This window comes from Sinocyclocheilus anshuiensis, unplaced genomic scaffold (assembly GCF_001515605.1).
Source record: "Sinocyclocheilus anshuiensis isolate Anshui unplaced genomic scaffold, SAMN03320099.WGS_v1.1 scaffold2441, whole genome shotgun sequence".
Taxonomy (NCBI): domain Eukaryota; kingdom Metazoa; phylum Chordata; class Actinopteri; order Cypriniformes; family Cyprinidae; genus Sinocyclocheilus; species Sinocyclocheilus anshuiensis.
This window is the reverse complement of record NW_015551151.1, coordinates 9,664-23,687: the sequence shown is the minus strand read 5'-3', so window position 1 is coordinate 23,687 and position 14,024 is coordinate 9,664. Positions and strand designations below refer to the sequence as shown.

At 38.0% G+C, this 14,024-nt stretch overlaps 1 protein-coding gene across 4 annotated transcripts in view; it reads right to left on the bottom strand.

Annotated features, from left to right (window-relative positions):
• Nucleotides 1-7,426: 7,426 nt before the first annotated feature.
• The window catches only part of LOC107663313 (uncharacterized), a 13,835-nt gene continuing 7,237 nt past the window's right edge, over nucleotides 7,427-14,024 (bottom strand). For 2 of the 4 annotated variants that reach the window (XM_016453518.1, XM_016453514.1), the window contains exons 4-7: nucleotides 12,649-12,754; nucleotides 10,591-10,798; nucleotides 10,238-10,491; nucleotides 8,165-8,241 (exon numbers count right to left, since the gene is read on the bottom strand). In XM_016453518.1, coding sequence (XP_016309004.1) covers nucleotides 10,273-10,491; nucleotides 10,591-10,798; nucleotides 12,649-12,754 — 533 coding nt within the window. In that variant the 3' untranslated portion in view covers nucleotides 8,165-8,241; nucleotides 10,238-10,272. Of the gene's footprint in view, nucleotides 7,459-7,579; nucleotides 7,657-8,164; nucleotides 8,242-10,237; nucleotides 10,492-10,590; nucleotides 10,799-12,648; nucleotides 12,755-14,024 lie in introns of those variants that run through there. The other 2 variants (XM_016453516.1, XM_016453517.1) reach the window with 2 other exon arrangements.

The following is a 14,024-nucleotide window of genomic DNA, read 5'->3' as shown; positions in this document are numbered from 1 at the left end:
TTTAGAAACATAAAATCCAGGTTGTTTGTGGTTATTAAGTCACTGATTAGATTTTTTAGTGAGCAAATGTTTAAAAATGCTAACTTGATGGCATTGCATTTTGTCTCAACAGCAATATTAGTTTGATACATAACAGGCCGCAGATTAGATGAGTCAGCCGTACGGCTTGAGAAGGCCTTAGACTTTCTATCACGTGATAAAACAGAAATAGAGAAAGCTACAGGCACACTGGGTTCCCGCTTGTTCTGTAAACATTTGTGAATGTTGCTGCTATTATAGCGGGGACCCGACACATATCACTCAGAACTGCTATCAGTTATTTTTGGTTCACCTACAGCAGATGGAGGTTTTGGGCCCTGGCGTTGTGGCAGCGGCCGGAGAGCTCTCACTGGAGGAGGAGGACAAGCTGGGCCCACAGGGCCCATTTATTTATTTATTTTAAATAAATAGTCTTATTTTTTTTCGCAATTACAATTTTACATCTCACAATTCTGACTTTTTCAGAATCACGTAAACTCGCAATACTCATTTTTTAAGATTGTGAAATAACTTGCCAGAATTTTGAGATGATCACCATTGCGAGACTAAAATATGAATTGTTAGTATGAATTGCTATCTTTTGTATTATTTATTATTATTTTCTGGCGGAAAGCTTCCATGCAGTACGGAGGCCCTATATGTAAACCAAAACGGGCCATTTTTGCTACTTTTCAGTGGTGAGTTTAAAATATTCTTGCGGTCCCCCCAGAGTGAGTTTTTTTTAAGGCGATCGTTATTTTAGAACGTTTCCCCTTACTATTTCCATGGCGACGAATCAGGCTTGTCACGTGACACACCTCGGCCACAATAACACTGTATGACAGATGGATCGCTTTTATTTCGTTTTTCCTTTTTTATTTAAAATATTCACAAACTTGCATACCATGTCATGAACTATCTGATATTCCGATTCACAAATATGTGTAAATGAGTGTGTTTTGTCGTTTAAAACCCTTTCTAAATGATCTTGATCGTGATCTGTAATGTGAGATGGGCGCCGCCATGTTTGTTCGCGCTGCAGTTCAGAAAGTCGTCAGTCGGATTTACAGCACGTGAATTCATCAATTTCTCCCGAAATACAAGTAATAAGTGGCCGGTGAACTGGGTGAAGAATAGAGTGAACTTTATAGTTACTTACACTATGTGTATCTGATATGAATAAAACACATCGGCAAATTAAATTTGAATGTATTGTTATTGTTGCTTCCATAGACATATGTGTGTATTTTACAAACTCTAAATGTATTGTTTTACTAGTACTTATGTGTATTTAAATGTCTGAAACCTAAAATATGCATTATGTGGTTAAGAACACTGCATAGTTGTGATAAAATGACAAGAGCAGTGCACGTCTCTCTCTGGCTCAGCGCCAGCTAAAGCGCCAAAGCAGTTTGAATTTGGCAGTTATGCGACGTCACCGAACGTTCGAAATCCCATATGTGGGTCTTTCTACACTCTTTGACCGTACTCACAGGGGCACGGAAATACAAATCCCATATGTGGGTCTTCTATACTCTGACCGTACTCACAGTGGCACGGAAATAAAAATCCCATATGTGGGTCTTCTATACTGTTTGACCGTACTCACAGGGGCACGGAAATAAAAATCCCATATGTGGGACCGTACCGCTCAACAGGTTAACCAAGAATCGGCTTTTGGTGCGTGCGGGCATTCTATCAAATTACAAATTGTCCTGTCAAGGGATTAGTACAAGTACATTCCAAACCAAGCACGTATCACTTCCTACGACTGCTTTTATGTGTATTTATCGGTTTAATAATTTATCATAATTTGTGCTGGGAATGGCTCTGTAGCGGCTATGCGACATAATTTTTTATAGAACATAAAGGGTGAGGCCAAGAAAATACAAACATCACCCGATGCATTAAAAATAACTTGTGTAAGTCATTATGCAAAGGCGTAATGCATAATATCAGTCCGTTACAGTGAGAACGGTATTGTGTCAATGGATATTTGGTTATCGTTATTTCCAGAAAAAGTATAAAAAGATGACACATTTTATGGTACTGTACTTTATTCTGCCACTTTATTGCGTAGATTACTCTTTCAAATGCAATACAATGTGCCAAATCATTTAAGTATGTCTGCAGACGGAGCTCCGAAATAGGGCAGGAACTCCAATATGGGTCGGGGTCTCCACGAGCATCGGTTGCTCTGGCTTCAGACAATTGCCATTGACTCACATTTGAATATAAAAGGTCGCAAATTAAACAATATCAAAATAAAGTTTCTTACTGAAAATGAATCTTAATGAAAATTAAACATTTTAAAGTTTTATGTGCTAAAATGTGCTATGGAGCAAACAATGGTCTTATTCAATGTTGTAAATAAAGCTCAAGAAGCAAGTTCCAGATGTCAAAATATTTTTTTTGAACAAGCGTTTGACTATTGAACAAAGCAACAAAGCCAAGATGACGGTCACCGGACGGAGTCTTTTAAGTCCATACTTAGGCTATACCTTGGTCTTATCAGTCTTTCTTGCCAAAACATTAGTAATCGCCTGTCTGGTTTGCCACAATTCATTCATACCCCTCCTGGCACATTTAATTGTGTAGTCCGGTCAAATCGGCCATTTTTTAAAAATAGTTTTTTATTTCACCGTCTCTGATTGGTTGGAAGTATTCCAATAGGACGTACATCACACTTGTTTGTGTTGTATCTGTCATATTGGGGAAATCCTCCAAAGGTTATTGATTCATTTAAGTTCACTGGTACAGTCCAAAGGAAAACACCTGTACTGCCCAAAGGCAGGCACAAAAGACTCACAATATGCATTAGACATCCAATATTGAAATAATCTTATCATATTGATCAGTCTATTGATTATTGATAGTAGTTATACATCGTACTTTTGAGTAAAACAGTACAATGCATATATTCTTTAAATATGACCTATTTGAATAAAATTCCACAATTCTATATCAATATATATATAAAAAAATTATATATATATATTTGTGTTTGCAAACAGAAAGTATTACTAAATTATATTTGTGTTTGCAAACAGAAAGTATTAATAAATATTTATAATATAATATTATATATATATATTTGTGTTTGCAAACAGAAAGTATTAATAAATATTTATAATATAATATATATATATTTGTATTTGCAAACAGAAAGTATTAATAAATATTTATAATATAATATATATATATTTGTATTTGCAAACAGAAAGTATTCATAAATATTTATAATATATATATATATATAAAGAGGCACAAAATCACTTTCACTGACTTTTACATTAACTGTTCCCTCCTGGTGGACTGACCTGCCCAACTCAATCCCAGCAGCTGAGTCCATCTTCAAGAAACGGCTAAAAACACATCTCTTCCATCTACACTACATTGGAGAAGTGTACTGTAGATGCCACGGTTGTACACTTCAATGGACATTTAAAGCAAAATCAAATACATATTTTTGCAGTTGTTCATTTCTCTATGTTTGTAATTTAAAAAAAGTATTAAAAAAATAAAAAAATGCATTTCAACATGTTTTATTTTTCTCAATGCTTCAGCTTATGTTATTCAAACTACTGTTAAAAAAGCCAGGTTTTACTGATCACATGATGATCATAAAAGCTTAAAGTTGTAATATGAAAAAAATAAATAAATAATTCATATAATTCCAGTACTTTAATCAATGCGATCCAACTAACTTTTAAAGAAAACGGATGGAACTATCCTTTTTCAATATAAATCATGACAATGCACTCCTCACAAAGCTGAAATTTTCTTCTAAAAATCTGTGTTCAGCACAGTTCATACACAGTGATGACATGATGGTAACTACATCAGTACGAAGTTGTATCAGCTGTGCCCATTCCATTGTGTTCCTTCTTTCTTGCCTGGAATGTCTTGACTGGTTTGTGATTCTTCTGTGGAAATGTGCAAGACACAAATTATTGAAAAATGTGGTCTATTATGACTTCATAGAAGCCCTTTTTAGGGTATGTCTATAAAAGAGGAACAGCAAACTTCTTTCTGGCCACACCTCTTCCTGTGGAGACTGGATACTTCCTCTACCTTGGTATCCGGAAGACCGACGTGACATTTCCCTTCAAGGTTGGTCTCCCCTCTGTCCAATGTGTAAATCTTCGACCATAACTACAAATACACATTTTACAAAAATATATATATATCTTAGTTTTATTTTAAAAGTTGCATTAAATTGTTTACATTAAATTGTATTGATAACTTGTACCCTTCCAGATGAAAGTTCTCCATCGGAATTGCATACCACCGCCAAGTCATAAAAAGAAAAAAAACCTTACCTACACAGTTCACATGAGCCCCACGAAGCATGCGTGTAATGCTGATGCAGGAGCTGGCCGATAATAAGTCAGTGTTCTGATGTAGAATCAAGAAGCACTGCGCCGTCTATACAATGTAAACAGCATAAGAGAACAAAAGGGAATAAAAGAAATTGTTGAATAAAGTCATTGTTTTTATTTAGATTTTGCGCACAAAAAGCATTCTCGTCACTTCATAACATTAAGGTTGAACCACTGATGTCACATGGACTATTTTAACAATGTTTTACTACCTTTCTGGGCCTTGAAAGTGGTTGTTAAATTGCTGTATATGGAGGGATCAGAAAGCTCTCCGATTTCATCAAAAATATCTTAATTTGTGTTCCGAAGAACGAAACTCTTACATGTTTGGAACGACACGAGGGTGAGTAATTAATGACAGAAATTTCATTATTGGTTGAACTAACCCTTTAAGGTTAAATAGACTGAAAGCTTAAAGTAAATATCTCACTTCTATGCAAATTTGCAAAACTGCTGATAATAGTTCTATCTAGCCCAATTTACTGTGAGAATCACAGTGTGTAGGTGAGAGCCAAGTTGGTGGAATATGCAATGTAGAAAGAAATATATTTCCCCTGCTAAATAATAATTCAAAAGTTTCAACTTTCATATACAGACTCAAATGCACTGTTACATGTTGGAAGTAGTGAAAATCATACCTGATTTTGTGCCATCCAAACAGGTATGTCCCACCTTTTTAAAAGTTGTTTAAGTAAAAAAATAAAATAAATAAACATTCTTGTTACATTCTCATAACATTAAACAATTACATAAGAATGGTACTCACAAATAAATGCATGTTCCTTTGCAGACCAAAACAAAAAATTCTCCTGGATAAGGCAAACTGATCCCTCTTTAACTATCAGCTCCCTGGCTGGTTTACTCACATCCAGGACGTAGTTGATATAAAAAAACAAATGTTATGTGAAGTCATTGATCACACACACACACACACACACACACACACACACTTTGGTTTTGAAGGAGATGTCCCTGTAGTGTCCATGAAACCCTGCAGGGTGATGTCCACTCGTGTACATGTTACCCTCTTCCAGATTTGCTGCAAATGCACTCACTGCACAGTGGAAAATTGACTAATCAGTAAGAAACTGAAATCTTATGAACTATAAAGATATATTTGCATTTCTTAGCACTCAGTCAACCGGATGTTTTCATTAGTTGTACCTGAAAAAAATCAATCCAAGATAATAGGTAAAATAAAAGTAAAAAAAACAAAAAACAGACATGTTTAAAATCCAATGGTATAAATACATTTTACCGATGACAACTTGTCCATGCTTGTTCAATGCAATGTGCTCAACGTCCAGACACGTCTTAATGTTTTCCATCCTTGCCGTGTTAATGGAGTTTCTGTGGTGGATTATGGTTCTGGATTACGGTTCTGATTATGAAAATCTGGGAACTTGGTTTCAACATGTTTAAGTAGTAGTTTTTTTTTTCCATTTGCAAGAAAAACTCCTAAAACACCTTACTGTTGATACCGCCAGCAAGTTCAGGAAAAAGCTCAATATTTAACATCTTTCTTAGCCTTGGTATTTCCCTCATGCAATTGATCATAGAGCATATAATGATCAAAAGATTCTGTTAAGGGGTGCCTACTTACATAAGGAGTTTCTTTTGACTTTATTAACCACAGAAGACAAACTGTGACCCTACCTTCTTTAGCACGTCTGATGTTTTCAGCAGTAGGGTTTAGCAATCTTCCGTCATGATGAGAAAAGTGCAGTGCTTTGGGAAATAGCATATTTCCATGAGTAGCAAGTCCTTGATCAAAATCTAGGTTTACAAAATTAGTATGTTTGAAATGTGCTGACATGACATCAACAATTCCATATAGTTCCTTGTACTTTCTGCTCTCAAGTAGAACTTTAAACTGTATACAATTCCACATGGACAGATTGTCGCTCAGAATACCAGAATACAAGACTTAAGCAACGTGCAATAAAACTAATCAGTCCACAAATGATAAGTACAATTAATATACATAAAGGGGTCATAGAATGCCCATTTTCTACACGTTGATATGATTATTTAGGGTCTTAATGAAAAGTCTGTAACAGTTTGGTTAAAATTTCTCTATGGTAGTGTAAAAAAACCCACCTTTTTTACCCTGTCAAAAACAGCTCTTTTCAGAGCACGCAGTTTTGTAGCATTTTCCTTTAAATGTTAATGAGCTCTGCTGACCCCGCCCCTCTCTTCCAAGCTGCTCTCTGAGGGACTGTCTACTTTAGCCGCATTCATCGTGAAACTTGCCAGTTAGCACATTATTAGGAAATACGTTTTGCAAATATTCATAAAAAAAAAAAAAAAAAATAAAAAAAAACTCAACTCACTTCTTCTGGAGGTGAAGCTAGATTACGAATGATTCGCACGAACAGACGCATTTATGTAGATCGGGGGGTGCATTCCCTTCAGAAACAATGTAATCCACTGCGTCTTCAGCGGCTCAGATGTTGGGAGTAAACGACGACTGCTATGTTCATTATTACATCCAACAACAGAACACCTCAATCGCTTAGGAGTCATTCTTGTCTACATCTGCTCTGGCGGTGAAACAATGGCAGATTGATGATGACAGCTCACTCAGGGCAGATCTAGGATAAGACGCCAGTCCAGTCTGTGATGAAACGCTACTGTCAATCAAACTATCGTGGGAGGGGCCTGTTTTTGTGACGTCACACAGACCGACATCTGAAATCGGCTCGATTTGAAAAAAGGGTTAAAGATTTGAGCAGATTAAAAAAAAAAACACTGGGTGGATTTTTATCATTTTAGGGTGGTTGTGTACACACACTGCCAACACACATCTCAGTTCAAACGACTTGTAAAAGTGCATGTAGCATCATATGACCCCTTTAATAATAGTAGTACTTACCTCAGTACCTTAAGTTTGATGCAAGCGGCTATTGGCAGCCAGTGCAAGCTGATGAAGAGAGGTGTGACATGAGCTTTCTTTGGTTCATCGAAGACCACTCTCGCTGCTGCATTCTGGATCAGTTGCAGAAGCTTGATAGTACATGCAGGAAGACCCGCCAAGAGAGCATTACAATAGTCCAGTCTGGAGAGAAACAGAGAGTTGGACAAGGAGTTGTGATGACTACTCTGTTAGGAAGGGTCTAATCTTCCTAATGTTGTATAAGGCAAACCTGCAAGACCGGGCCGTTGTAGCAATATGGTCTGTGAAGCTTAACTGATCATCGATCACAACTCCAACATTCCTGGCTGTCCTGGAAGGAGCTATGGTTGACGAACCTATCTGAATAGAGAGGTTGTGATGAAGTGCTGGGTTGGCTGAGACCACAAGCAGTTCTGTCTTAGCAAGGTTGAGTTGAAGGTGATAAACCTTCATCCAACCAGAAATGTCTGTCAGACAGGCTGCAATGCGAGCAGCTACTGTCGGATCATCTGGTTGGAATGAGAAGTAGAGTTGAGTGTCATCAGCATAGCAGTGATAAGAAAAGCCATGCTTCTGAATGACAGATCCTAAAGATGACATGTAGATGGAGAAGAGAAGTGGTCCAAGCACTGAACCTTGAGGAACCCCAGTAGCAAGAATTTGTGACTTAGAAACCTCATCCTTCCAAGACACCCTGAAGGACCTACCTGAGAGGTAGGACTTGAACCACAGGAGTGCAGTTCCTGAGACGCCCATCTTCCTGAGGGTGGACATGAGGATCTGGTGGTTAATGGTGTCAAAAGTACCAGACAGATCCAGCAAGATGAGTACTGAAGATTTGCAAGCAGCTCTTGCCAGTCTCAGGGCTTCAGTAACCAAGAGCAGTGCCGTCTCAGTTGAGTGGCTGCTTTTGAAGCCAGACTGGTTGCTGTCCAGGAGGTTGTTCTGTGCAAGAAACATAGTGAGTTGGTTGAACAACTCGCTCAAGTGTCTTTGCAATAAACGGAATAAGGAATACCGGTCTGTAGTTTTCTAAAAGTGCTGGATTTAGAAAGGGTTTCTTAAGCTGTGGGATTACCCGAGCCTGCTTAAATGCTTCGGGAAATGTACCAGCGTGAAGAGAGGTGTTGATAATGTGAGTAAGCGCAGGTATGACTGAAGAAGAAGTGGCCTGAAGGAGGTGAGTGGGGATAGGATCAAGCGGGCAGGTAGTAGGATGATTGGAAAGGATAAGTTTAGAAACGTCTGTCTCCGAGAGTGGAGAGAAGGAGGGGAGAATGAATATTTGTAGTTATGAAGTGTTTGTCAGTTTTTGGTGTGGAGAATTGGTCGCTGATGGTTCTTGTTTTCTCTATGAAGAATATTGCAAAGTCATCAGCCGTATGATAGGGCTGCACGATAAATCGCATGCGATATTTAACACGCATCTTGTCAGTAAAGCCGGTTCTGTAATCAGCGGTAAATCTCCATCACGTGCGGGCTTTCACATGGAGAAGGATTTACTACACAGAGCCGTTGTTCACTGACAATATCGCATGCGATTTATCGTGCAGCCCTACCATATGAGTTGATGAAGGAGGGGGTGGAGGAGGACAAAGAAGAGTAGAAAATGTTTTGAAAAGCGTGCGAGTCAGAACAGTCGTTAATTTTGTTGTGGTAGTATGTAGTTTTATCAGTGGAGACACTTGCAGAGAAGGAGAGGAGTGACTGATAAACACTAAGGTCAGTAGAGTTTTTAGATTTGCGCCACTTCCTCTCTGCAGTCCCGAGTCTAGAACGATGTTCCCGGAGAACATCCGACAGCCAGGGGGCAGAGGAGGTGGTAGTAATTGTAAAAAAAGTAAGTGTAGTGCACATAGTAGTGTGTAATAGTAGTGTCATCATCCTTTAGGACTTTAGGTACCTGTGCACTAGGGATGGGTGATATCTTATCGTTTGCGATATACCGGTAAAAATTCTCCCCACGATAAGAATTAGTCTTCCCGCGATAATAACGATAAAGTCTAGTTGTTGACATATTTCTGTGTGCGACAGTGCGGAGCGACATCACGGAAGGCGGACGTGAAATTGAGGAGTAGCAGCCTATATCGCTAAATGAGGAGCTTGAGCTCCTTTTACAATCTGTAATTGGTTTGGTTAGGGCTGTACAGTGCACAAAAAATCGGTCTGAATAAATGTACTACAGTAGCACATGTGCGATACAGTTTTGCATGTGTATGAGCCTGTTTACAAACCTGTTGTCCAACAAACATATAATTTATTGACATGCGTTTTCTCCAAATTAACTTAACAGTCTAGTGTTTGAAATACTTCTTTTTGTGACCAGACGTGGTTTCATATTAAAGAATGATAGTATTATATACAGTGATAAAGGCCATGTCGATTAACATTGCATTATAAATATACTTTCCTTATAAAAATACCCAAGATTGAAGAACACCGATAAACCATATATTTTGTGCAATCGTATGTTTATTTTCCTCAAGTTTCATCAGTTAAAATGTCTCTATCTCCGTTGTGCGTTTTATTCACCGATAACGGGACACCTTACTGGAACATCGTCAGTAGTATTACTTCTGCTATGGATATGTGGCATTTCTGTGCAAGAGCGCCCTCCGGCTTCCAGTATGAATTAAACAGTCTTTACATTAGGTGTGTACTCATTAATGTTCACCCTATTTTGGGTAAAAATAGGAAAGATAATACTTTTCTCTAAAGAAACAGGATTCCCGGAATTATCGTCATTGATATTGTTATCGTAATAAATAGCAGAAATATTGTGATATATTTTTAAGCCCATATCGCCCATCCCTACTGTGCACATTAAAAACATGAGCTGCAGGAAAGCAGTGTCTGCGCACATTAACTTTAGCTAAGATAGCGTGGGCATGTCAGCCAATGGAATAAGACATTGGTAATAAATACACACGTCTTTCCTTACCTAGGCCAAAGGTGGAGGACACGCAGTACATATTTTTATGTTTGTGTAGACATTAAGGACTGGGCCAATGACAGGGCTTGCAGGTAAATGTCCACACCAAAGACGTCACTGCTCATAAAGGGGTCAATGTAGGCCCTTAAATGCTCCTCGACTGTTTGATGAAAATCCTGAGGAGTTACTGGAACCTCAACAGCCTCGGAGTCTGGTTCTGCAACAGGTCCATCCCAATCAATGCCCCAGTTTGAGACATCAATCTGTTGAAACATGATTCAGATATTGTACAAAGTAATGCGTTAAGTAGTCTAGTCTGCAAACAACTGCACTTAAAAAAGGACAGCTAGTCAAAGTGTAACCTGGTCAGGATTTTCTTGTTGCCCCGAAAGCACACCAGCAATCCACAACTGCTGTGGAGACCTGTTTCCCTCTGTGCAAAGAGGATGCCTGTCCCACATCTGAATGAACTCCTTCAGGTGCCAGTTCAGTCTTGACAGGAAGACATAATGTAGGCAGATGATGTGGAGGTCTTGATCCGGATCAAGCTGATCAATACTTTCAAGGTGCCTAAAAGTAGACATGTGCCAATATACTGTAATGCCATATAACAGGATAATTAATATGCACAATATTATTATCGTGGACACTTCAAAACACCATGAATAATTGTTTATAACAAATTATTCAGACTTTTACAATGCATGTTAAAAATACTTTCCCCATGAACTGTGTTGTGTGAAAAACCACAACACCACTGTATGCTGCGTCAAAGAAGCATGTGCAGTGATGTAAACAATCCCTTCATGATAAGGGCAAGGCAGAACAAGACATGCTGAATATAATGGAGCCGTAACCCAATAAACAAAGTGATTGCTGTGCCCTTTAAATGTTTAAAACAGACATTTCAGTTTTGGCTGTTTATTGCACCACCATATATACTACTTCACTTAATAGGGTATTTATTTTTGTTAAAACTTTAATCTGGACTAATAAATTATCAGAAATTATTATTTTTATTGTTAGGTAAAGCTTTACAATATGGTTCCATTACTTAACAGTAGTGAATTCATTACTTAACCAAAACAAACAGTAAAAAATAAACTAATTTATTTATTAACTTTGTTAATTTCTTAGTTAATCTTTATGATTTATTAAAGTGCCACTATTATGGATTTTTGAAAATGACCTTTCATGCAGTGTGTAACACAGCTCTAAGTGAATGAAAACATCCTGAAAAAAGTTTTAAATCTGAAAGTGCGCCGTGTATAAAGTTATTGTCTCTCAAAAGAAAGACTCGACTCTGAATCATTGAAACAAGTAGTTTTTAAAACGAATCCCAAGCCGTTTCATGTTAACGTCAACATGAAACATTAGCATATTGTCTGCCCACTTGTTGCGCGAGCAGACCTGGGAAAACTTGATTGTCTGAACAAAAATGCAAATTCATTTTTTGTCACTAGGTGCCGCTTTTGGAGCGTTAAAAATGTCTATTTCCAATCGGACCAATCACCGCAGATTAGCATCACGCATAGGAGGGTTTTGGAAAAATGAATCGTTGAGCTAATCATTTGGGAGCCGCCCACTTGTTGCTCGCGCAGAACCGGGAAAACTTTGTTTGAATGAAAATGCAAATTCATTCTTTGCCACTTGGTGCAGCTTTTGGAGCGGTAAAAATGGTTGTTTCCCCGGTAACGGCTGTGCACAAAGCAGCACTGCGCTCACAAACGCTGCTTTATCAGGCATTACAGGCATGATGAAATGAAACTGAAATCGACCAATCGCCAATCGGACCAATCATCGCAGATTAGCTTCACGCAAAGGAGGGGTTTGGAAAAATGAATCGTTGAGCGAATCGTTTGGGAGTCGTTGAGCAAATAAGGTAAAAAATAAATGCATATTATAAGAAAGTAAAAGTGTTTTTTGACCTTGCATGCATGTCAGCCTGTTGTTGAGGACTCTCCAAAGCAAAATATGAACCTTTCATAACCCGTAATAGGGGCACTTTAAAATCAAAAGTAGTAACTGTATTATTTAATGGACCTGAGCTGACATGAATTAACAATGACCAGTTATATATATTTTTTAACCAAGGATAACAAAGAATACCTTCTGTACCAATTGTAGCTATTGCTTGTTGTTGATATTGAACTGACATTACATAATGAGACCTTATAGTAAAGTGCTGCTATTTATATTTCACTTGCAATTTAAAATGTTTGAAAGATTTGTGGACTTTACAAATGTTTGGTTTATCCTGTTATCAAATTAAAATGATCAAAATCCTTTTTGTTACAAAAAAATTGTATTAACCTGTAACACTATCAACACTTTTTGCAATAGCAACTTATTTCAGTATTGCTATAATGTATACCGTGACAAATTAGTGCAACCAAATTTTAATACCGTCACATGCCTACCTGAACGTGGCGTAGTAGTTGCTAACAACACTGCACCACACATCACGCCACAGCCTCTCAATTCTCTGGTTGTGGACGCTCTTCCCAGTGATGTGGCTTCTTCTCTCTGATTTATATCAGTTGCATATAAGGAAAGAAAGACAGACAGACAGCTAAATACTTAGTCGGGTGGGGCTTTGAACAATGACGAATCTGAATAAAAACATATTTCCTGCATATATTCAAATATGGTAGTATTACAAAAATACATCAAAAGAGCTACAGTTGTGATATAAACTGGACAACCTTTTTTGGGTTATTGGGGGTTAGGATTGCAAAGGGCCAGAAAATTTCCAGTAAATTTCAATGGGAACTTTGTCTCAGAAATGTTGGAAATATCCCAAGTTGGAAACTTTACAGGAATTTATTTGATCATCACTCCTGTTTTTAGTGTTACATGATCCTTGATTGATTTTTGTAGTGTTACAAAAATAAATGCAGGCTTGATTAGCATAGGAGACTTCTTTCAAAAATTATAAATAGTAATGTGTCCAAACTTTTTACTAGTACTGTACTTCTGTAAGACAGCAGAAAACTGCCTATCAAAGCTAGAAGAAAAGCATCACAGCTTGAGCTAGCTAGCACATGATATCTAGCCTCATAATTTGTCAGTGAATTAGTGCTAACTAGTTTACATTTAGCTGTAGCGTCTGGACCAATCAAAAACACAATTTTTCATTTGATTTAACAAATCAATTATTCATTAGATTAACAAACGTTCACAGACCCCTCACCCAATAAACATACTGGGTGCCAAGTTGTCTGTGAACAGGGCCCAGGACCCTGGTTACCATGGCAACCCTGACACCAGATACATTTACGACCTAATGGAATGCGAAGCAGGGAAAATCACCGCATGTTCCATCGCAAGAGGCACAAGGCACAGTAGAAATTGACTTTTCTACTAATTAATTCATAGGAAAACCTTTCTTTGAATGAACAGTGTATCCTTCAGGTCATGGTGTATGTTGTCTTTGATATTTTTTGACTATTTTATGCATGCTTATGATGGAACCCATTCCTGTCATCCTGCCTATATGTAATCCTACCATGTTTAGTATCTATGAATTACAAAGAGTCATAAAACTCCCCAGTATCTCAAAACTCCCACTTGGGATACCGGCCTTTCTCATTGGACAAGCCCATCTTGAGAGGCGGGGGATCTTCTCCGACCTTAAAGGCATCAGACCATGTGACCCGCCCAGAGTCGGTGGTTCTGTTTGGTTTTGAGAAGATGTGAGCTCCAACACTCCAGGACATCCTAAATTTGTGCCAGGCCTTCGGCCTTGACTTTTCCATTCACCCGGAGTCGGTGGTTTGTTTGAATTCTGAGAAGA